Below are 24398 nucleotides of genomic sequence, written 5' to 3' on the forward strand. Positions count from 1 at the left end.
AACAAAAGGTGGGTTGAGAGGAGGTGTGAATGGCAGGATCATGAATAGTTGCCACTCTCAAGCAAAGAAAAAGGGGAAAGGGGAAAAACGCAGGGAGAGACAAGAGAGAAAAAAAAAACTAAATCATCAAAGAGAAAGGAAACAAAATGGGCTCAGAGATTATGATCTCAAAGTGTTGAATTCAATTTTGAGTCTCGATGGCTGCACAGCGCCAAGTCAAAAGATGAGGCTCCTTGAGCTTGCATTGAGCTTCATTAGAACGCTGCAAGTGGCTCAGGGCAAAGAGGTCCGAGTGAGACAAAGCTGAAGAATTAAAATGATAGGTGGCCAGAAAATCAGGGTCATGCCTCTGGACTGAACGAAGGTGTTCCGACAAAGTGATCACGCTATCTGTGCTTGGTCTCCCCCTGTAGAGGAGAATTGGACTACTCTGGTGCAAGGGCTCAAAACAGTAACTGAAGCTTATGAAAAAAAAAGATTTTTTACTTGCACCCAACATGGATTCAAAGTGATTATGGGGTGACTAATTACTCGTCCAATGACATCAGCAGGAGGTATGAACCTGTTTTGGTTCAAATGATATTTATATTTGATGGGTGAACTGCCAAAATGAATGATGCTGATAAAGTAAGTCACTGATGGGTGTGGGCAATTTGGACAAATCCAACATCAGTTTCTGGTGATCTTAACTGCCTAAAGAAGAAGAGAAATACTCATTATGAACCTTAAGTGAAGGCTGCTTGCTCACTGGAAGACAAAGACTGAGAAAGTGCTAAGATTCTCTGGTACTGGTGCTATGGTCCCTGTGGGGAAACCATAAGCCAAAATACAATAACCAAGACTACCAAACAAACCCCCAGATGAAGAACTTGCCAACAAGATTTCACTTTTTGTAACTTATACTTTAACACATATCAAAACCAATGAAAATTTCACACAAAACAGGCAAATGATACTTCAAATAAAAAAATAAATTTCACTTTAAATAGTCAATACAACGAAGATAGATTTTACACAACCACAAGCATCCTCATCATTCCCCACGGACATATGGCAACACTAACAATTCCAAAGCTCTCTAACCTGGCCCCTGGTATGTAGGATCTCTCATTTTCCCACTCATTTGATTCAACCCTTGAGCTGGGCTCATCGGCAGTTGTATTCTCTCTGAGGTCCCGAGAGACAGCTATCACCCAAAGGACAAAACCTACAGAACCTCCATAGCTAGTTTCATGACAATCTTGGTGGCACAGATTCTCCAGAGAATCCTTTATCTTATCCTTTAAATATTCCTGTTAAATGGCCTGGTCGGCTCTGGCAAAACTGAAGCAGCAGCAGCAGCAGTAAAATTGCCCACAACTCTCAATCTCTCATAACCCTGTCTTCAGCTTTCTGCCCCTTTTAACTATATTACACACAGAGCTCTTTGTAAATGTTCCTTCCCTGTTGTTCCCCTGCAGTGTCTGACTACACAGTGTTTGTGTCTTAACTTCCTTCCTGTTGATACATCCTCCAGGTCAAGGGTCACCAGGTCATATGGACCAATATTACTTATTATCCAAGAAAATTGCAATTGATCCCTTTACAATTGATGCAAACTCTTAAAAGTCCTCTTCAAATATTCTTAAAAACAATAATAAATTCTACAGATATTTTAAAGAAATTACGAATTTTCCTCACTGTACTGCTTCCAGGCCACAGGTTGTCACACTATTTAGTAGCTTCAACGGAGGAAATAAGGAGTAGAAAGATTACCCTATTTCTGTCCAATGGGAGAAGGATGCCACACCCCATTAGTAGAGCATGATCAACCTATGTAGCTGTTTATATAAACATCAAATGATAGCCCCTTCAACCTTTACACCTGTTTCCACATGTGTGCTGACAATACCCAGCTCCACTTTACCATCACATCTCTTCACCATTCCATGTGTGTAAATTATCCAAGGCCAGGATTTTCCGGTTGGTGAGCGGGGGCGGGGCGGTATCAGCTGCAGGCCCGCCGACCTGTCAATGGCCATTTGAGGCCATTGACAAAGAAATTAAAGTACTTAATGGACCTGCCTGTCCAACCTTAAGGTTGGCGGGCAGGCCAGGAGCCCTGGTGGGAATTAGAAAAAGCATGAAACTTCGTCCATGGGCGAGATGAGGTTTCATGTAGGTTTCTAAATTTTTTATAAAAGTGTAAATGAAAGTGATGAACATGTCCTAACTCTTGTCACAGTACAACATGAGGGGACATGACAGGGGAATTTTTTTTTTCTATTGTTACCATTTTTAAATTTGGCGCCGATCTCCCTGAGGCAGCACTTAGCCTCAGGGAGATGACTGCGCTCTTTTGTGCGCATGCGCGAAAGAGGGCTCTCTCAGTTTAGGGAATCCCACCCACTCCCCCACCCGCACCCCCCCCACCCCCACAGGGACCGCATAGTGCTTCCTTGCGCACGTCACGCTGGGCGGCCTGTCCACATTCAGGGGCGCCAATCAGAGGCACGCCTCCACACACCCGCTCCTAATCATCCCCCCTGACAGGGGGAAAATTCTGCCCCAACTGTTTGTCTGGCATCCAGTACCGCATAAGCAGAAATCTCCGCCAACTAACTATTGGGGAGACCAGAGCCATTGCCTTTGGTCCATTTCAAAAACTTTGCTACCTAGCCGGTTATTCCATTCCCCTCCCTTGTGACTGAAGCTGAGCCAGTCTGCTCACAGCTTTAGAGCCATATTTAACCCGGAATGAGCTTCCGACCACATATCAATGCCATCACTAAGGCCACTTGTTTTCATCTCCAGAACACTGGCTGTGCTTCCCTATCTCTGGAATCTCCCTTAGCCCTCCCAATATTGAAGATATCTGTACTTCTCCAACCGTGGTGAGCTGCCTTCTTGAACCATAGCAGTCCATTTGGTGTAGGTACACCCACAGTGCTGTTAGGGAGGGAATTCCAGGATTTTGACCCAGCAACAGTGAAGGAACAGTGAGAGATTTCCAAGTCAGGGTGGTGTGTAATTTGGAGGGCAACTTGCAGCGCATCCTGTAGATGGTACACACTGCTGCCAGTAAACACCGGTAGCGCAGGGAGTGAATGTTTTAGATGAAGGATGGGGCTCCCAATCAAGGGGACTTCTTTGTCCTGGGTGGTGTCAAGCTTCCTGAGTGTTGTTGGGGCTGCACTCATCCAGGCAAGTAGAGAGTATTCCATCAGACTCCTGACTTGTGCCTTGTAGATGATGGAGACACTTTAGGGAGCCAGGCAATGAGTCACTACAGAATATCGAGCCTATGATCTGCTCTTGTAACCACATTATTTATGTCTCTTGTCCAGTTCCGTTTCAGCTCAATGATAACCCCCAGGATGTTGATGGTGGGGGATTCAATGATGCTAATTCTATGAATGTCAAGGGGAGGGTTAGATTCTCTCTTGTTGGAGATGGTTATTGTTGGACAATTGTGTGGCACTATATTTGTTGCCACTTATCAGCCCAGACTTGAATATTGTCCAGATGTTGCTGCATACAGGTACAGAGTGCTTCAGTATATCAGGAGTTTCAAATGGAGCTGAACATTGTGCAATCGTTAGCAAACATCCCCTTATGATGGAGGGAAGGTCATTGATGAAGCAGCTGAAGATGGTTTGGGCGAGAACACAACCCTGAGGAACTCCTGCAGTGGTGTCCTAGGGCTGAGATGATTGATCTCCAACAACCGCGACCATCTTCCTTTGAGCTAGGTATGACTCCAACCAGTGGAGAGTTTTCCCCAATTCCCATGAACTCCAGTTTCTACTCGGGCTCCTTGATGCCACACTCGATCAAATGCTGCCTTGATGTCGAGTGCAGCCACTCACACCTCACCTTGGGAGTTCAGCTCTTTTTTCCATTTTTGGATCAAGATTGAAATGAGGTCAGGAGTCAAGTGCTCCTTTTGGAACCCAAACCAGAGCATCAGCGAGCAAGTTATTTCTGAGTAAGTGCCTCTTGATGACACTGTTGATTACAGCTTCCAACATTTTGCTGATAATCGAGAGTAGACTGATGGGGTGGTAATTGGCCAGGTTGGATTTGTCCTGCTTTTTGTGTATACCTGGGCAATTTTCCATGTTGCTGCGTAGATGCCAGCATCGTAGCTGTACTGGAACAGCTTGGTTAGGGATGTGGCTAGTTGCGGAGTACAAGCCTTCAGTACTATTGGCAGAATATTGTCAAGAGCCCATAGCCTTTGCGGTATCCAGTGCCTTCAGCTGTTTCTTGATATCATGCAGAGTGAATCGAATTGGCTGAAGACTGGCATCTGTGATGCAGCAGACCAGAAGAGGAGGATGGGATGGATCATTTACTCAACATTAATGGCTAAAGCTGCCTCAGCCTTATTTTTTGCAATGATGTGCTGGGCTCCCCTATCCTTAAGATGGGGTATTATTGGAGCCTCCTCCAGTGAGTTTTTTAATTGTCCACCACGATTCATGACTGGATGTGGCAGAGCTGAAGAGCTTAGATCTGATCCGTTGGTTGTGGGATCGCTTAGCTCTGTCTATCACTTGCTGTTTATGCTGTTTGGCATGCTGGTAGTCCTGTGTTATAGCTTCACCAGGTTGACACCTCATTTTTAGGTATGCCTGATGCTGCTCCTGGTATGCCCTCTTGCACACTTCATTGAACTTGGGTTGTTCCCCAGCTTAATAAAAATACTGCGGATGGGAAAACTGAAATAAAAACAGAAAATGCAGGAAAACTCATCAGGTCTGGCAGCATCTGTGGAGAGAGAAACAGAGTTAACATTTTAAGTCCAATATGACTCATCTTCGGAACTAGAGAGAGGTAGAAATGTGATGGGTTTTATGCAGATGTAAAAGGGAGGAGGGGCAGATGGAGCAAAGGAGGTCAGAGATAGGTTAGAGTGTGGGGGAAATTAAATGACAAAGATGTCATTTGACAAAGATGGCAAGACAAAGAATGTGCTAATAGCTCACTAGTGTGATAGTATTAAAGACTAAAGCATTGGTCCAGGGTTGGTATTAAAAGCAGAATAAAGGTCAGCCTGAAAGTGAAAACATAAGAAGATACAGACTGGCACTTTTGGGGAAAAATTCAAAATGGAGGAGAGAGTTCATGATCTAAAGTTGTTGAACTCAATATTCAGTCCGGAAGGCTGTAAAGTGCCTAGTCGGAAGATGAGGTGCTGTTCCTCTAGTTTGCGTTGAGCTTCACTGGAACAATGCAGCAGGCCAACGCCGGACATGTGGGCATGGGAGCAGGGTGGAGTGTTGAAATGGTAAGTGGCAGGAAGGTCTAAGTATTGCTAGTGGACTGAGCAAAGGTGTTCCGCAAAGCAGTCACTCATTCTGCAAGCAGAATTGTCCCAGATTTGCAATGTGTGGTAAAACGTCGTATCACCTATTGGCCACAGTGGCGGCATCTCATGCTGTATCACCCCAAACCCGCAGCATTAATCATGCATTCCCAGGAAACATGCCATTCCCATGGCGGGCGGGCTTTCATTGCCTCGCAATGCCATCGCCTCGCCACTTCGTCATGCCGGGCACCATATTTAAAGTGCAGCCGCACACACCTCTCAGTGCTTCCTGCCCAGGACTGCTGCACAGAGGACATGGTCCTGAAAGACAAAAAGACTGTAGCCCTCAGGTTTAATGATGCATCACTCGAGCAAATTTTGGACACAGTGGAGGCCCACCGTGATGTCCTCTATCCTGCTCTGGCAGCATTATGAGCAGCAACATCACCAATCCAGCATGGGAGGCGGTGGCAGTGGTGGTCAGCACCAATGCCCTGAAAAAGAGGACAGCCACCCAGTGCCGCAAGAGGGTGAATTATCTCTTCCTTTCCGCCAGGGTAAGTCACTCTTCTCGTCGCTCTCAACTCACACACTCACAAACCCATCACACATCCTCAGGGATCTCACTCGCTGCCAGTTCAAGGGACATCACCATTCACTCTCTCACACACACCGTCATTATCCTCATCCCATCCATGGGACCACTCACCACCCACACAGGCCAGGCATACTTATCATCTGGCCTGGCAGGTGTCCTGCTTACACTCTCTCCATCTCTATTCATGCAGGACAAGCTGGCATACAATAAGAGGAAGAAGTCACAGACTGGTGGAGGAATGCTTGAAATCAAGGTCCTCACGGACTTTGAAAACAGAGCCATCCAGCTGGCCGGCGAGGATCTGGACCGGTCCTGTGCTGGCGGTGAGGTCGGCGCTGCTCTACCAAGTGAGGATCCAGCAGTGCAACATCCATCAGACAACCATGCTGTGAGTGATGTGTCCTGTTTCACAGGCCACTGCCATGCACTAATTATCTCTCCCTGCTTTCACAGGCACATCTGGGAACAGCCAATGGGAGTCCATGAACCAGGCCTCCACTCAAGCTCTGAAGGAACCTCTGAAGATGAATCTGAAGGCACCTTCCCTGAAGTCCCATCACAGCACTCACCCACACCCTCCACCAGCACAGAGACACACACCTCGGTGGGACCTAGCTTTAGAGTAGCCTCGGGATCACAATCTGGTGAGCACATCACACTGTTTGATCCACAGCAGGGGGAGGCAGGGACTTCCCAGGTGTCCGACAGCTGGAGGCCAGAAATTTGCTGAGTCCGAGTCAGATGATGAGCCTCTGGAATCAGCCATGTCACAGTTGCTGGAGCTGCAAAGGGCAGCTCGGAAACATCAGGAAGGGATGTCCGCTGGACTCCTCAGATTGCAGGGCATGATAGAGGAGTCTGTCCACCTTCAGTCTCAGGTGATAGCGCCAGCATGCCAACGCACCGAGATCAACACTGGAGGATGGCGGCTGCCATGGAGACTTTAGTCCAGGACGTTGCTCCTGCACTGGTGCGTGAGCTGTACTCCATTGATGATGCCATAGTTGGCCTCCAACATTGTGTAAGTGAGAGAGGTGCCAGGCATCTCGATCTCACTCCAGCTTCCCCTTCTCCTCAATGATTCAGCCAGGGGCTCTCGGGCGGCCATAGGGAGGAGGATCAGCAGGTGCACACCTCGGGACCATCCACCCAGGTGACTCTGGGAGTGTCCAGCCCATCCGAATCCTGTCTTCCTGTGACCCCAGCAGCTCCAGCTCCACAGGCCAAGGAGGATGTCGCTGCCACAAAGCAGGATTCCGAAAGCAGGACAGGGCCCTCCAAGTCTTGGCCCTCCAGAGGATGCCCGTCAAGGTCATCGCAGTCAGCAGGCTGTTTCCACCTCCGCTGTGGATGTTTGGGGAGCGCCAAGACATAGCAACAGGTTTAGAAAGGTTAAGAAGATGTAATTCTTTCGAAGTCAACCAATTAAACTAAATTAACAAAATGAGGGACAAATTAAACACAGCACCTAAATTAGGGAACTGCAAAACCAAAGACAAAATATAAAGGAAACTTACAAACATTAAACCAAAATGTGATTCAGATGGTCCAGAAAACACCCCAGTCCGCGTGGTGCCCACCGGGCACAGGAGGCCTCGACGGTGCCGGCAAACACCGTGAGCTCCCTCTCCAGGGACACCCGGCTATGAACATAGCCGCGGAAGAGGGGCAGACAGTCGGGTCGGACGATCCCCTCAATCGCCCACTGCCTGGACCTGTTAATGGCCAAATTGGCCAGGCCCAGGAGCAGGTTCACGAGGAGATCCCCCTCCCTCCCGGCACCCACTCCACACCGGGTGCCCGTAGATCAGGAGCGTGGGGCTGAAGTGCAAACAAAACAACAGTAAAAGATTTTTTAAATAACTGAAAAGGGGGTGCAGCCTACAACAATTAACACAGACGTGGTCCACGGACTCCACAAGGCCGCAAAAGATGCAGGTATCCTGGGAGTCCGTGAACCGATACATCCTGCGGTTGTATGGGACTGCTGCGTGCAACACCCTCCACCCAGATCCCCGATGGAAAGGGAGGGGGGGGACACTCACATAGAGAGCCCCCCACTGGGGACCTCCGCTGCCGGATGGCAACAAGGCACACCAGGGCGTGTCCGGGCAGTGGGCGAGGGCAAGGAAGTGAAGGGTGTGCAGCAGCAGCCCGTACAGGAAACCCCTCCGCACCGTGCTAAAGGATGTGGAGGGGTAGAATATGTAGATTAAGAAGATGTAGTTTCACAGCCTGGGCATGGGTGTTAATCACTTGTACATAATGTTCACTATTGTAAATAAATGCCCAAGAATGTCTCCCTGCCTATGGCTCCTTGTTCTGATGAGCAGTGTTCATGTCACTCAGATGTGAAACCTTTCTGCACAAGATAAAGGCAGATGTCCCAGCCCAGGGCCTCTTCCCTGTTTTCTGTGCAGCCTTCAGAGCAAAGTGATAGCCTGGCTTAACACTCACTGGAAACATTACTGATGGCTGCACCTCAATGGTGATGGTCATTGCTGCCAGAATGTAGTGGGCAGGCATCACAGAGTTACGTCATTCTCTCTGTGTGCTCTCAGCACCTTTAAGGTGGCGCTGGCCCCCACCTCTTCAGCATCTGTGACCAGTGACACCGTGCTCCTGAAGGGCTTAGGTGCTGAAGGCGGACAAAGGAACAGATGCATTTTTTTAAATTCATTCATGGGAAGTGGCTGGCGAGGCCAGCAAAAATTGCCCACCCCAATTGCCCTTGTTCAGGGGGCATTTTAAGAGCCAACCACATTGCTGTGGTTCTAGAGTCACATGTAAGCCAGACCAGGTAAGGACAGCAGGTTTCCTCCCCTAAAGGGGGTTAATGAACCAGATGGGTTTTAACAATCTACAATGGTTTCATGGTCATCATTAGATTTTTAATTCCAGATTTTTATTGAATTCAAACTCCACCATCTGCTATGGCAGGATTCAAACCCAGAGAATTACCCTGGGTCTCTAGATTACTAGTCCAGTGACAATCCCACTACACCATCATCTCCCCATTTAAGGTTTCATGGCTGCGTCTCTATGATATGACCCTGATCACAGAGCGCAAGTGAGCTGCCCTCGGCCAGACAGGAGTCAGACATTCTTAGAGGCTATGTGAAGATTTATGGAGTATCCTCAGTGTCTGTTGTCATCATCTTCCTGCAATTGATTGACTATTAGGGTCTCCACTGCATCTCCGTGTCAGGAGCATTATCACAGAGGGTATGTGTACTGCCATAAGCCAGACTGAAGTCAAACGTTCACAGTTGCAATGTGAGGATCTATGGGGTCACCTCACTGCATGTCGTCATTATCCCCCACAAATCTAGTGCGCCTGCCTCATCTGGCCAGTATGAGGGCTTCATCCCTGTCATCGTTGCCTTCGAGGACCTCCTCACCCTTATCACCGTTGACATCCTCCTCATCGGAGGAGACGTGCAGCTGACGATATGTGACACCCTGTGTGGACAATATGGCGGGGCTTCACCAGACTGGTCCAGGCACCGGAACTTCACTTTCAGATTCCCAAGTTGTGAGCTGCTGCATGAGCCTCATTATAGTGTCGCTCTGCTGCAGTCTGAGGCTGCCGCACAGGTGTCATCAGCTATGTCCTCTGTGGGTAGCCGTTGTCCCTGAGGAGCCAATCACTGCAGCCTCAGTAGACCCTGGAAGATGTCAGGGATCAGAGACCGACTGAGGATGCATGAGTTGTGCACACTCCCTGGAAACCGTGCGCAGACCTGCAGGATGCATTTGTGGTGGTCACACACCAGCTGCCCATTCAGTGAGTGGAAGTCCTTGCAGTTGACATATTTGTCTCCTTGTTGCGATGGAGATTTGACCAGTCGATCACACTCTGCACCTGTGTAAAACCTGAGATCTGGGCAAATCCAATCACTCCTGCATCCTGGCTCTCAGCCCAGGTGAAATGCACAAAGTTGTGATGCCCTCCCGAAGATGGCATCTGTGACCTCATGGCTGTATTTGTGGGTGGAGGCTTGCAATATCCCACAGAGGTCACCTGTGGAGCCCTGAAAGGAGCCACTGGTGTGGAAATTGAGCACCGCGTTCACTTTCACAGCCACTGGCAGTGGATGCCCTCCATGTCCCTGTGGTGCCAAATCCTGCAGCAGGTGGCAGATGTGACCGACCAGTTCCCTAGACATGCGCAGTCTTCAGAGACACTGGTTGTCAGTCATCTGCAGGAATGAAAGGAGGCGTCTATAGACCCTGGGTCTAGCTAGGCACCGACCAGCGATGGCTGTGGCTCTTCAGCAACGTTAGCAGTAGCCCCAACCACCCCTTCTTCCTAAGGGTTCTGCTCCTTCCTCTGCGCAGTCAGGCACCTCTGTTCTCTATCATCTCCACTCTCTACGCCACAAGGCATACAGCTAGGTCACCAGGCTCCATGCTCCTGATGTACTTCTCCTGCAGGATGAAAGAGAGAGACACGTGGATTAGCTTGAGTATATTAAGAACCTCTCTTGGTTAAGTCTGAAGACCCATTAATGCATCCCATAGAGTGCTGGCCACCACTCGAATGACCAGAGTTTAGTGCACTTCATGGCTGCCCAGAACCCCATCCACCTCCCCCCCACTCCATCTGACCAATAGGCAGCAGCTTTGCCCACTGGACTGCATGCTGTGCTCTCAGCTCAGGCACAGGCATTCTCCTAACCCACACTGCAAGGCTGTACTGTTAGCTTGAACCATGGGGGAGACTGGTCTAAACCAGGATGATGACATTGCAAGGGGCTGTGAGCACCTCTACCAGTGACTGCTCCATGGCCAGGTTTAGCAAAGAGTGTGTACAACGTCTGCAGTCATCCAACTGTTCTGCAGCCAACTAAAATGTTTGTTAGTTTGTAGTCTGTGCCCGAGGGGTGAAAAGCTCTGGAGCATTTGGTGGCACTTTCATGCCTTTGCTTTGCTTGTGTGGGCAGATAAACTAGAGGCCCCGACTCCACGCATGTCAATGTAGCTGCATCTGAACTGTCACAGCTGCAGAGGAATGGTCACTTTATACAAGGTTCCCCTAATGCGCAGTCACTTCCTTCCCCCCAACCCTGCACGTGCTTGTGCACCACCTTCAAACACAGGGCACCCCTTGCTCCAACCCCCAACGCGCCTCAACCTTGAAGTCCTCTGGCCTCTGAGTCACCTCAAAGAGCAGCCCACCAATTTCACACCTTATATATGCTGTTGTCAAACACATCAGTGTGCAATCATGCCAACGTGGGCAGACAATCCAGCGTTGGGGGGATGATTCCAGTGGGCTGGCCTTATAATGATATGCAGATGTATTACAAAGAGCCTCCAGACATCCAATGGCAGGAAACACAGCCCGCCATTGGCGGGCTGAGCAGACGATCGCAAACTGATTTCACGACATTGTAAAACCAATTTCTGGCCTTCTTGCCAAGCGGGCACAGAAAATTCTGCTCTGCTTTTACTCTCCACAGAGGAGAATGGTGGTGGATGGGGATTGTTGGGCCTCCGTTCAAGGAGGCTCCCCTAACCCACTCTAACCTGTCTCCCTCTGAACTTGCCGCACTCCATTCTCACAGGTCTATCCCTGACTTTGCTATCAAACCTGTTGACAAGGGTGGTGATGTTGTCATCTGGCATACTGATCTCTACCTCACAGACACTGAGCGCCAACTCTCAGGCATTTTTTCCTACCTCCTCCTGGACCATGACCCCACCACTGAACATCAAGCCATTGTTTCCAGGACTGTCACTGACCTCATGTCCTTTGGAGATCTTCCCTCTACCTCCTTCAAACTCATAGTCCCTCAGCCCCACACAACCCGCTTCTAACTCTTTCCCAACAATCCACAAACAGGACTGTCCTGGTAGACCCATCATTTTAGACTGTTCCTGCCCCACTGAACTTATTTCTGACTATCTTGACTCAATTTTTTCTCCTCTTGTCCAGTCTCTTCCCACCTACACTAGTGAATCTTCTGACGCCCTACGTCATTTCAAAAATCTCCAGTTCCCTGGCCCTAACCGCCTCCTCTTCACCATGGATGTCCAATCCCTCTACACCTCCATCCCCCACCAGGATGGTCTGATGGCTCTCCACTTCTTCCTTGATCAGAGGCCCAAACAATCCCCATCCACCACTACTCTCCTCCGTCTGGCTGAACTTGTTCTCTCACTGAACAATTTCTCCTTAAACTCGTCTCACTTTCTCCAAATAAAAGGTGTTACTATGGGTACCAGCATGGTTCCTCGTTCTGCCTGTCTTTTTGTGGGGTATGTGGAACATTCCTTGTTCCAGTCCTACTCAGGCCCCCTCCCACTGCTCTTTCTCTGGTACACCATGAACTAGATAGGTTCTTACAATCCAGCAATTTCATGGTCATCATTACTGAGACTAGCTTTTAATTCCAGGCTAATTAGTTAATGAAATATAAATTCCACCAGCTGCTGTGCTGGGATGTCTGCAGAGAATTAGCCTGGGCTTCTGGCTTACTGGTCCAGTAACATTATCATTATGGCACTGTTCCCTAAACCTGCTTGATGCTCTGACTGATGTAGAGCAGGTAATTCAAAATGGAGATGGGGAATTCTGTGCATGAAACAGGCTTCCAATCTTTTAGTGCTGAATCCTGGCAGTAAAACTAACATTCCCAAGATGAAAGCTTCCCTTGAATGGATATACAAGCATCCTCTGTGCTATTTTACAAACTGATTTTAAACGCTTTTTGGTTGGCTTCACAAGAATATACTTTTCCTTCTTTCTACTTAGGACTGCTAGGAATGGTGGCTCACGTGATGTATACACAGGTGTTCCAGGTGACAGTCAGCCTTGGACCTGAGGACTGGAGACCACACTCCTGGGACTACGGCTGGTCATTCTGGTATGAAGCTGCTCATGTTTCACATTGTTCAAATTATGGGTCAAGATGCTCATCCCCAGTAACCGAAATGTATTTCATGTTGTGAATTCCATTGCTTTTCATTTTTAACGATGGTCGTTGACTTTTATTACTCCTGTCCTTTGAATAATATTCCATTTGTCACCCAATGAAGCAGGATCTGCTGGCCCTGACTTATTGCTGTCTGGTCATCCAACATAGGTAAAATTAATGACATGGAGGTTATTAAGGAGTCATTGTTTATGTACAGAAAAAACACATGGAATCATTTGTCGATAGGCATATTTTAAATCATTTCCAATTTCAGTGAAGAGAGCTGAAAGAAATGTTGCTTGTGTACCAAATATACAGTATTACTGATTTACTTCAGGTTCACCATATTCTCTAAATGAATCAGATAAAGCTGGCATCACCCAGTTTTTATTATTTCTCCTTGTGGCACATTTATTGCCTCTCACCATCTTTAATACACAGAATATCCAATCATGCATTTGCTCCACTGTAACTTTTTCACGTTAGTCAAGGCACAATCACAGAAATAACTCAGTGATTAAAATATCGGAACCGTCTGAAAGAAACTGATAGCAGTTACTGCCAGAATAGAAACAGTTTACTCTAGTAATTTAATTACAAAACTAGTCAGTTTATATGCTGATAAAAGCAAAATACTGCGGATGCTGGAAATCTGAAATAAAAACAAAAAGTGCTGGAAAAGCTCAGCAGGTCTGTGTGGAGAGAGAAACAGGGTTAACGTTTCGAGTCTGTAGCTTCAGGGCTCTGGAGAAGAGTCATATGGACTTGAAACATTAACTCTGTTTCTCGCTCCACAGATGCTGAGCTTTTCCAGCATTTTCAGTTTATATGCTGCTTTGCAGAAAACCTGAACACACTGGAGAGTTTTGGACGGAATTTTCCAGCCCCTCACGGTGGTTGAATCTTCCAGTCCCGCCAATATGAATGGAGATTTCAATGGCTTGCCTGGCCCCGCCGCAAGGGGCTGGAAAATTCCGGCCTTTGTTTCATGTGGCAAATTGTAAATGACAATAGCAGTCATCTAGAATGGCCAACAACATTAAAAGTGAACAAGATGAATCCTGATTTGAAAGATCAGTTAAACCTGTGGAGTCCCAGCACATGGGGATGGATGAGAGCAGGGTGGTGTGTTGAAATGGCAAGTGACAGGGAGGTCTGGGTAATGCTTGCGGACAGACCAAAGGTGTTCCGCAAAGTGGTCACCCAGTCTGCGTTTGGTCTCTCCAATGTAGAGGAAACCGCATTGGGAGCAGCGAATGCAGTAGACTAAATTGAGGGAAGTGCAAGCGAAATGTTGCTTCACTTGAAAGGAGTGTTTGGGCCCTTGGACGGTGAGGAGGGGGAAAGTAAAGGGGCAGGTGTTGCACCTTCTGCGGTTGCATGGGAAGGTGCCATGGGAGGGGGTTGAGGTGTAGGGGGTGACCGAGGAGTGGACCAGGGTGCCCCGGAGGGGTTGACCCAGACCTCCCTGTCATTTGCCATTTCAACACACCACTCTGCTCTCATGCCCACATGTCTGTCCTTGGCCTGCTGCAATGTTCCAGTGAAGCTCAACGCAAACTGGAGGAACAGCACCTCATCTTCCGATTAGGCACTTTACAGCCTTCCGGACTGAATATTGAGTTCAACAACTTGAGATCATGAACTCTCTCCTCCATCCCCACCCCCTTTCCGACCCCCCTTTTTCCAATAGTTTATAATCTTTTAATATATTTTTCTTTTCCCTCCTATTTTGAAATTTATTTCGATCTATCGTTTTATCTCCACCTTTTAGCCCATTTCGATCCCTTCCCCCCACCCCACCCCCACTAGGGCCATCTGTCACTTGTTCGTCCTGCTTTCTATCCTTAATATCACCATGAGCACATTCCTTAGATAATATCACCACCGTCAACACCCCTTTGTCCTTTTGTCTATGACATCTTTGGCAATCTCTTTTTTGCCTCCACCTATCACTGGCCCCCTATCCAGCTCTACCTGTCCCACCCCCCTCTACCAGCTTATATTTCACCTCATTTCTATATTTCCTTAGTTCTGATGAAGAGTCATACGGACTTGAAATATTAACTGTATTCCTCTCCGCAGATGTTGTCAGACCTGCTAAATTAAATGTGGAGCCAATTTAAATATTATAACGCGAATCCTTAAGTAATTTAGCACTGACTGGTGAAACTGTTTTATGCCAGCACCTCTTTTGTTAGTTCTTAAGCCCAAGCAGTAAATTATGAACAGAACAGTTAGGAAGCTTTCTTAAATATGATCCTCACCTCTGTTAAATCCTTGCTTCACCATTTCAAACTGCTCGGAGGCTTATTGAGAAAGTGTGGTCTGTTTCAGCTGCTATTTCAGTGCTTCAATTTAATTTATATTAATTTATCATTTGGATAAAGAGCAGCTATATTACCTTTACAAAAATAAACAAAACATATTGGAAACACTCAGCAGGTCAGTTAGCAACTGTGGAGAAATAGTTAACAGCTCTGATAATAATGCCAAGGGGTGGGGGTGGGCATTGGCGGCTGCAATATTGGGTTTGAAATCAAGGAGTTTCAGTGCGTCAGTTTGTGCAATTTCAACAGGGCCAGCTCATTACAATATTACATCTGGGTTCAGTATCCAACGCTTGTTGTGACCTGCATGCACTAGAGCATTGAAAGGGTTAATCCAAGGAAAAAGTAGGACAGTATTTACATAGCACCTTTCACAATCATAGGACATCCCTAAGTATTTTATAGCCAATGAAAGTCTTTCGAAGTGTAGTCAATATTATAATGTAGGAAATGCAGCAGCCAATTTGCACACAGCAAACTCCCACAATCAACAATGTAATAAGACCAGAAAATCCGTTTTTGTGATTTTGCTTGAGACGTAAGATGGCACCTCTGACAGTGCAGCACAAAGTGAGGGAGAAGTGCTGTAATGGGTTCAGGAGGTCAGATAGAATGGTGCATCGCTTGCTGTGCAATTGGGCATCGCAAGGAATCAGAAAGAGATACTCTTCCCAGCAACAGAAGGAAGAAACCTGCTGCTGCAACAAAGAAGGTGCGGCAGGAAATGGCCCCGGAGGCCGGCTGTAGAAATGTAGTGCCATGCTCCTGTATTTGGTGCAGGAAGACCTTTAGGGATCTAATCAAGGTGAGCACTGTCCCACATTTTCATATACCCTGCAGTGTGAATCACCTCAATCCATCTTGCTGCCTTCTTTAGCCCCCTCACACCCACGTATGTTGCAGGTCCACCCATCCCTCTCCACCCATGCACCTCTGACACTATCCCTCAACCAAAGGCAATTTAATGTCTTTATGATGTTACCCTCACCAAATGCATTGCATCATTTGCAGTTACTCATAGGTCTGTCCTTTGCCCTGTTGCAGGAAAGTAGAATCACAGAACACTAGGGTAAGGGAGAGAAGTCGCAGGAGGTCCTCCGCAGATTGTACAGTGACAGCTGCAGAGGAGGACTCGCTGGAGTCCAGTGGTGTTTCTATGTCCCTGAGCAGAAAAGGTGGTGAGGATGGGACCTTACAGTTAATTTGATGATGTAATTAAGTATCAGTGACCTACATGTCATGCAGCACGCAGTCATGTTGACTTGATTTCAGCAGCAAGTGAAATGCGATCATATTCATAACATTCTTGCCACATCAATACTAGTAATTCATATCTTTTCTTTCTGCCAGGGCCTATGACTGAACTGCAGCAGTTGTTGAGACTCACGGATTCCTCAGCAGAGTTGATTCTGTTCCAGGGCTCATGCAGACCATGCAGCAGCTCAGACACTAACACTTCACTGAGACCTCATAAACAAATAGTTGGGTTTTCACCTGGTGACTCACACTTCGAAGTGAACAAGAATAGATGGTGGTGCCAATGACAGGAATGGCGAGTCTGTGTTGGAGGGTGTAGCTCTCTCCAAGCTCTGCTCAGCTCTACATTGGTGCTGTACCATGGCGACCATCAATGCACTGGCGGCCCTTTCCATACAAACTGTCCACAACTGGAGTACAGCTCAGACATAGGTTTATGAATGTTTCAGGACATTGTGATGATGTCTTCACGGAATGGAATGTCCTACGCTATGAAGCCTCTACCACAGCAATAAATGACTCCATTCAGGCCTTGGCCACAGCTGTCCAAACACTAGATACCATAAAAATCAAGTGCCTCAAACAGGAGGACAGACACCTTAGCCTTGTAGCTCATCACTGATTGGCACTACGCTGCTCCCCAGCTCAGTGATAAGAGTGATATGCCACTGACCCAGGATAGGGATGTTGGTGAAAGGGGACATGGGACTTGGGAATCTACCCACAGCACTCCCCTTTCTCACCACCTCCCCACTCCCCTGTCACCCCGAGTCAACAGACCACACATTGCCTCATCTCCCAATGGCCCAGTCTGCCACAGCGCAGGTACCGCTCCAAAATCCAGAGGAGGTTGCCGAAGAGGCTGAGGGGCAGATGGTGGCATGGCGGTAATGCCACTGTACTAGCAATCCAGGGACCCAGGCTAATGGTCTGGAGACATGGGCTCAAATCCCACCATGGCAGCCAGTGGAATTTAAATTCAATTAATAAACCTGGAACATAAAGCTAGTCTCAGTAGTGGTAATCATGGCAACTGTCATCAATTATAAAAACCCATCTGGTTCACTAATGCCCTTTAGGGAAGGCAATCTACCATCCTTACCTGGACTGGCCTACATGTGACTCCAATGTGGTTGACTCTTAAATGCCCTCTGAAATGGCATAGCAAGCCACTCAGGGCAAGCACAATTTAGGAATGGATAACAAATGCTGGCCTTGCCAGCAATGCCCACCCACATCCCATGAAAGAATAAACTAAGAAACAGCAGCTCAGTAATCAGAGCAGCTGCCTCTAGCTCTGCTGAAGCAATGAGAGTTACAGCTTGTAAGAGGAAAAGGAAGGGAAAAGCTTTGTCATTCACCAAGTGTACACACATGGTTATCTGGCAAAATGTTACGTTGTTAGATTCCCATTGTTTACTAGAATCATGGAAAATTCATCACTCTCACCACTGTTCCGTGTTGCCCATTCTTTGCAACCTTCCTGTTTAATTACTATGGGTGAACGTGAAGACATGGATTGATTGGAACTAATGAGGCAATGTGCAATGGGTGGATTGTTGCTTACAGGACTGCTGGGAGCTAGTAGAATTTAAGGAGGAGGGGATGCTGTTGTAATGAGTGAGACTAGCTGTTGGCTCTGATTGTTTCATCAGTCCATTGAACTAAACCTTCCAGCTCTACAGGAATCTCTGACAACCCACACTAAAATGTGTGTGCCTGGTTGGCATTTGGGCACTATCTTCATTGTCTGCCTTCTCTTCCTCCTCCTCCTTCTCTGCTTTGCCCATGGATGATAAGTGTTGGGCACAAAGCTCATCCTATAACACCAATCCTCATGGCTATGCAATGTTGTGCAGAGCAGTGCAAACCATGATCATTTTGGAGAACATGGCTGTTGTGTACTGAAGGATCCATGAGTCCTGTCATGAACCTGAGCATGGAAGAACACTATAGCCACAGCCGTATATGACTGAGTAAACCAATGGCTTTCTCAAGTGGACATTCTGCTGCCTCAACTGCTCAGGAACAGTTCTGCAAAATGCCATCTGCCGGAGCTGTCAGCCAGCAATTAATCAAGGACACGTTTACATGAACACTTTCTCCCCTCACCAACAACTCTCTCTGCTTCCATCTCACTAAGAATCCTACACCCGCCAACATTAATATCTTCAAAGTGACCTTCTTTGGTGTCAATGGGGCTCACATGAAAGGTTTCCCTTGGGTGGCCTGCTTCCTAGGCCCTCTGATCCCCCTGCTCTTACTCTAGCGCACTAATGCTAATGCACCGCCCTGTGAAAACCTATGTAAACAAACTTCTGAATTATGCAGGGTGCTAACATTTGAACTGAAGTCTACAGTTGAGTGACTGTTCTTCCTCCATTGTGCTGCCTTTCTCTCTCTCGGCTTTCCCAGGGTTCTGTATAGCTCCTAGATTGGAAATGGAAGAGAGAGACAGTTATTGGGTCAATGACACATAATTCTGCAGAGTGTGCAGTCTGATATTGGAGTGGAGAGGGTGGGTTGCATAATAACCCTGTGGGACACACCTTCCACCCTTGCTAGTGGTTGTGGGCCAGATTTGTCCCCTGCCCACAATGTTCAGGATCTCCTCCTTGAGTGGGGACAGGACATGGATGCAGAATTTGCTTCCGCCTGTGCATTCAACCCCCTGTGTATTATGCATCAACCTGTCCTGTGAGAAAGAAGTGTTAGCCTAATGAGAGGCTATGCAAAAGTACATATGAAAGATGAAGAGGTGCGGGCAAGTGAGAGAAGTAATAGCATGGAGAGTTGCAGATGTGGAGTGTGTGTGTTCTAGCAGAAAGAGGTGTACTAAAGTTCAATGTAGTGATTGAGGGAGAGTGAAAGGAAGTGAATGGAAGCAAGGCAGGGAAAGGTTTGCAATAGTGTGTTTACAGGTTGCATATAGCTGATGAGAGAGAAATGCAGGTCTGAAATAGGAATCCCATTGAGATTATTCAAGTGCTTTCAACATTCCAGCATTGTAGTGGGCTTAAGGCTCCTGGAATTGACTCCCTCTGTCACCTCTAACCACTGCTGCCTGTCCACTTGCCTGGAGACACCAACATCATTCTCTGGACCACAGGAAAATAGAACACTGAAACAGAAGGAGGTCTTTCAGTCCCTAGGGCTTATTCCCCCACTCAATGAGCTTATGGCTGATCTGTATTTTAATTCTATCCACGTGTCTTGGCTCCATATCGTTTTATATCCTCATCCAGCAAAACATATATCAATCTCAAATTTGAAGTTTTTGGTTGAGGAAACATCCATTTCTTTCTGTGGGAGATCCTTGTGTTTGTAGGAGTGTTTTCTAACTTCACTCCTGGCTCTTTTTAAAGGTCAAGTCATTTTTCCTGAGATGCCCCAACCAGCAAAAAGGTTTCTCTCTATTTGACCTATCAATTATTTTCAAAATCCTAAAAAAAAACCTCAATCAAATCAGCCCTTAATCTTCTATATTCAGTGTAATACAAACCTACTTTCTGTATTCTCCCCGTATAATTAAACCCTTGGAGCTCTGGTAATATTCTGGTGAAACTGCACTGCACCCCTTCCAAAATTAATATATCTTTTCAAAGGTGCAGTGCCCAGAACTGGACACAGTACTCTACATGATTGTGTTTTCACCTGTCTGCTCCATTTTAATGATGTGTGTACATAGACTCCTAAATGTCTATGGACTTTCACTGTTTCCAATCTTTCACCATTGAAAAGATGCAGAGATCTATCCCTTTTTTGGTTCAATATGGGTGACCTCACACATACCCGCATTGAAACCCATCTGTCACAGTTTTATCCACTCTGTTAATCTATCAAAGTCTCTTAGTAATATTATCCTGCTCTCCACACTGCTTACTATGCTACCAATCTTTGTGCCATCAGCAAACTAGGATATATGGCTCTTTACTGCACTATCTAAATCATTAATAACTACTGTGTAGTGAATAGTTGACATCCCAACATGGATCCTTGTGGGACACAACTAGTCACTTCTAATGAGGAATAACCAACCACCTTCTAACCCGTAGCATTATCTTGATTTCTATTGCTTAAAAGACATAAGTAAGGGAACAACATAAATCTCAGCTTCAGCAATGTCGGATAGCCGAGCAGGCTGCAAACTGAGGCTCAAAAACACGTAGAGCAATATATTTGTCAATGGTCACAAATGAAATGGAAACAGCTGCTTTATAAAAACAGGGATGGAATAGGTAACAGTGTCTGATCAACATTAGAGTCAGTGGGAAGATGAGCAAAACTATTGAATAAGCTTTATCATTATTCTTGAATAATTTGGAAAAATGCATAACTTGTATTGTCCTTTGTTGATATTTTAAACTAATCACAGCTATCATTACTGCTAATATTGAGTAATTGTGCATCCAATCTAATTGAAAATGTGTGCCCTTTGAAGATTTTATGGAGTGTGTGGGTATTTTAGATCCATAACATTAAAGTAAAATAAAATTTATAGTTTACACTTTAATATTACTCCCTTGGTTTTCTGTACTTCTTGCCGCAACCTAACAGGCATCAAAATAAACACAACCCCTGGTGTGCCATTGCAACTTACCAGCCTTCCCTCTTCCGCCCAGAATTTCAAAGCAATTATTTATCCTCAATTTATCATTTACATGGCATTTTATTAACATTACATACCATTGTTTTAATTGACCTGAACAACACTTTTCGTTGCTGGGTGATCCCAGAATAGTCGACGTCAATGAAACCTGATAAAGTAAGAACACTTGGTAATTATACTAGCATCAGCTCCTCAGGTATTACTGTGTGAATTTATAAGACAGAAACCCTATAGATTTTCTTTATGTTTCGTGTCCAGCTCTATGTGATTAAATTGTTTTGCAATTAAATCAATGGAACTAAAATTGTCTTCCTGTAAATATGCCCCAAGGAGTGGAAAAACTGTCATTTTGTTTTGATATCCCAAGTAATTGATATTAATTTTAATCATTTTAGAGAACATTCTTTCAGGTACTCTAATTAGGAGCATATTCTAAGGTTTGATCAGAAAATTGAAAAATAAAATTGCGCATTTTAATACCATGGCTTCCAGTTTAACCCTCCAGAGTGTGGGAGATGGTCGGGGGAGATAAAGTGTTAGGATTAAATAACTGGACACTTTTTAAAATTTAACAAGCACCAATCAGACTGTTGACGAAACCCCCCACAAAAGACTGCCTGGAGCCTAATTAACATTCAAACGCCGAAGCCTGATAACATTTATCTGCAATTTAAATTTAACAGTGGGAGGCCTGAACTGTGTGATTCCCCACAGAATATTCCAAGGGAGAGTGTGACTATAAGACCATTCTAAGTGCTAAAGATCTGATCCTTTTAGTACTCCATGTGAGCAAGGCGGGACGGGAATGTTCCTCCAGGTCTGACAAAGAAGCCCTCTTTGTCTCCCTTCATTAGCAGGGCTAATATCCTCTTGGCACCCCACAACCCACAGCTCAGATAAAGGTTCAGAGTCTTCCACCTCTGCTGACTGTCCCACTGGGTCTCAGCTGTGGCATCCTGACTGTTGTGTTCACTACCATCCGCTGACCAATTTGTGCATCTGTCAGATAGGAGTCTACAAAATATTTGCTTTTACATTTTTTCAGGGGATATGGTCATCGCTGGCTCAGCTAACATGTATTGTCCATCCCTAATTGCCCTTGAGAAGGGGGTGGTGAGCCACCTTCTTGAACCACCGCAGTCCATGTGGTGTAGGTACACCCACAGTGCTGTTAGGGAAGGAGTTCCAGGATTTTGACCCAGCGACAGTGAAGGAACGGTGATATATTTCCAAGTCAGGATGATGAGTGGCTTGGAGGGGAACTTGCAGGTGGTTGTGTTCCCATCTATCTGCTGCCCTTGTCCTTCTAGGCATACAGACCGCGGGTTTCGAAGGTGCAATTGAAGGAGCCTTGGTGAGTTGCTGCAGTGCATCTTGTAAATGGTACACACTGCTCCCACTGTCTGGCAGTGGTGGAGGGAGTGAATGCTTAAGGTGGTGGATGGGATGCCGATCAAGCGGGCTGCTTTTGGTTTGTTGCTTCTTTAATGTTGTTGGAATGTTATGACACAGCAGATAGTAAATGCTGAGCTATTCAAATCCCAGAGGGAAACTTGAAACAACTGTCACAACTAATTTTCAGTTTGTATGTTTCGAGATGCGGCTTTGAATTCAGTTATAAGACCACCAAGTCTTAAGAGTTTTTATAAAAGTAAATTAAACATTTATAATAAAAGAAAAGATTGTAAGCACATACATATGTCCACAAATTACTACTATAATAACTTCTAAATCCCCTAATTAATTTAACTCCCAGTTACACTTTCATTAAGGCAACAATAAGACACATAGATTTTAAAAGGCCCAGGCAAAGTAAACGATACCCTGAACAGTTGGACTCAAAGTGAGTTCTCTTAACTTCAGTCCCTGGAGGCAGCAGTTTGGTACATACAGACTGCAGACTTTTCACCCTTGTTGGATCTTAAACTGCCTACCCATACACATGGCCTTCGCTCCTTCATACATTTCCCCTTTCAATGCAAATTCCCATTGTTTCACTATGTCTTTGGACTTAATCTTTCTGACCATGAAAATCTCTCATAGCACTAAGTTTTACCAGTAATCTTTGGGAAAAATAAACACACTTTTTCTAAACTTCACCTGGCTAGGTGACACATTCCACTCCTTCTTTTGAAAATGATCTTTTATTTAAAAATGCAAATGTCCTTTGACACCTATGTTTCTAAACTTCCCCATGTTTACCTAATTAACATTTCAAACCTAACTTTTCTTCTTACACCAAAGCATCCAGACTAGCTGCCTCTAATTCAATTAAGTCTCTCACACATGCCGAGACATATAAGGAAGAATTTTCCTCGTGTCGGGGCGGAAGTTCAGGAGCAGGTGTGTGCGGGCGCGACTCCAATTGACGCCCCCAATTGGGGGTGCACCGCTAATTTACGTGGGCGGGCCAATTAAGGCCTGCCTAGCATGACATCTGCCAGGAAGTGCTATGCGCACGAAACGAAAGGGCGCACTCATCTCCCTGAGGCTAAGTGCTACCTCAGGGAAATCAGTGCCAAATTCAAAAATGTGAAATATAGAAAAACAAAAATTCCCTGACATGACCCTTCATGTGACACTGTCACGTGAGTTGGGACATGTCCATCACTTTTAATTAAACTTTTATTAAATTTTTAAAAACCCTCATGAAACCTCATCCCACCCGTGGATGAAGTTTCATGCTTTTTCTCAAGCCTGCCAGGGCACTCGGCCTGCTCACCAACCTTAAGGTTGAATGGGCAGGTCCATTAATTACTTCAATTACTTTTTAAATGGCCTCAATAGGCCGTTGACAGGCCGGCGGGCGCACAGCTGATTCGGCTGCGCCTCCGCCAACCTGAAAATTGAAAAGACGCGGGGTGATGTCGGGAGTTCTGCCCGATGTCAGCCTGTGTCATTTTACACATCGGCGAGTGGGCCCCCTGGTCTCCGACCTCAATATCCTGCCCATATAGACACATAGGCACAACCCACTATTACTCTATTTTAAAATAAATTCCAATAACATTATGAGAATTATTATATCTTCCTGACATGGAGCTGCAGTCATCCAGCCAAGTGGAGAGTATTCCACTGCACTCCTCATGTGTGCCTTGTAGATGGTGGACAGGCTTTGGGGAGTCAGGAGATGAGTTACTCACTGCGGAATTCCCAGCCTCTGACCTGCTCTTGTAGCCACAGTATTTATATGGCTAGTCCAGTTCAGTTTCTGGTCAATGGTGTCCCCCAGGATGTTGATAGTGGGGGATTCAGTGATGGAAATGCCACTGAACATTAAAGGGCAATGGTTGGATTCTCTCTTGTTGGAGATGGTCATTGCCTGGACCTTGTGTGGCACAAGTGTTACTTGTCACCTACTAGCCCAAACCTGGATATTGTCCAGGTC

The 24398-nt window shown here is 46.2% G+C and overlaps 1 protein-coding gene across 2 annotated transcripts in view; it reads left to right on the forward strand.

The window, feature by feature from the left end:
* gsg1l (gsg1-like) overlaps positions 1-24398 on the forward strand; it is a 342176-nt gene that overhangs the window by 264214 nt on the left and 53564 nt on the right. For both annotated transcript variants that reach the window (XM_078558330.1, XM_078558331.1), the window contains exon 4: positions 12652-12763. In XM_078558330.1, coding sequence (XP_078414456.1) covers positions 12652-12763 — 112 coding nt within the window. The remainder of the gene's footprint in view (positions 1-12651; positions 12764-24398) is intronic.

Source organism: Cetorhinus maximus, chromosome 15, assembly GCF_964194155.1.
Source record: "Cetorhinus maximus chromosome 15, sCetMax3.hap1.1, whole genome shotgun sequence".
Classification (NCBI taxonomy): domain Eukaryota; kingdom Metazoa; phylum Chordata; class Chondrichthyes; order Lamniformes; family Cetorhinidae; genus Cetorhinus; species Cetorhinus maximus.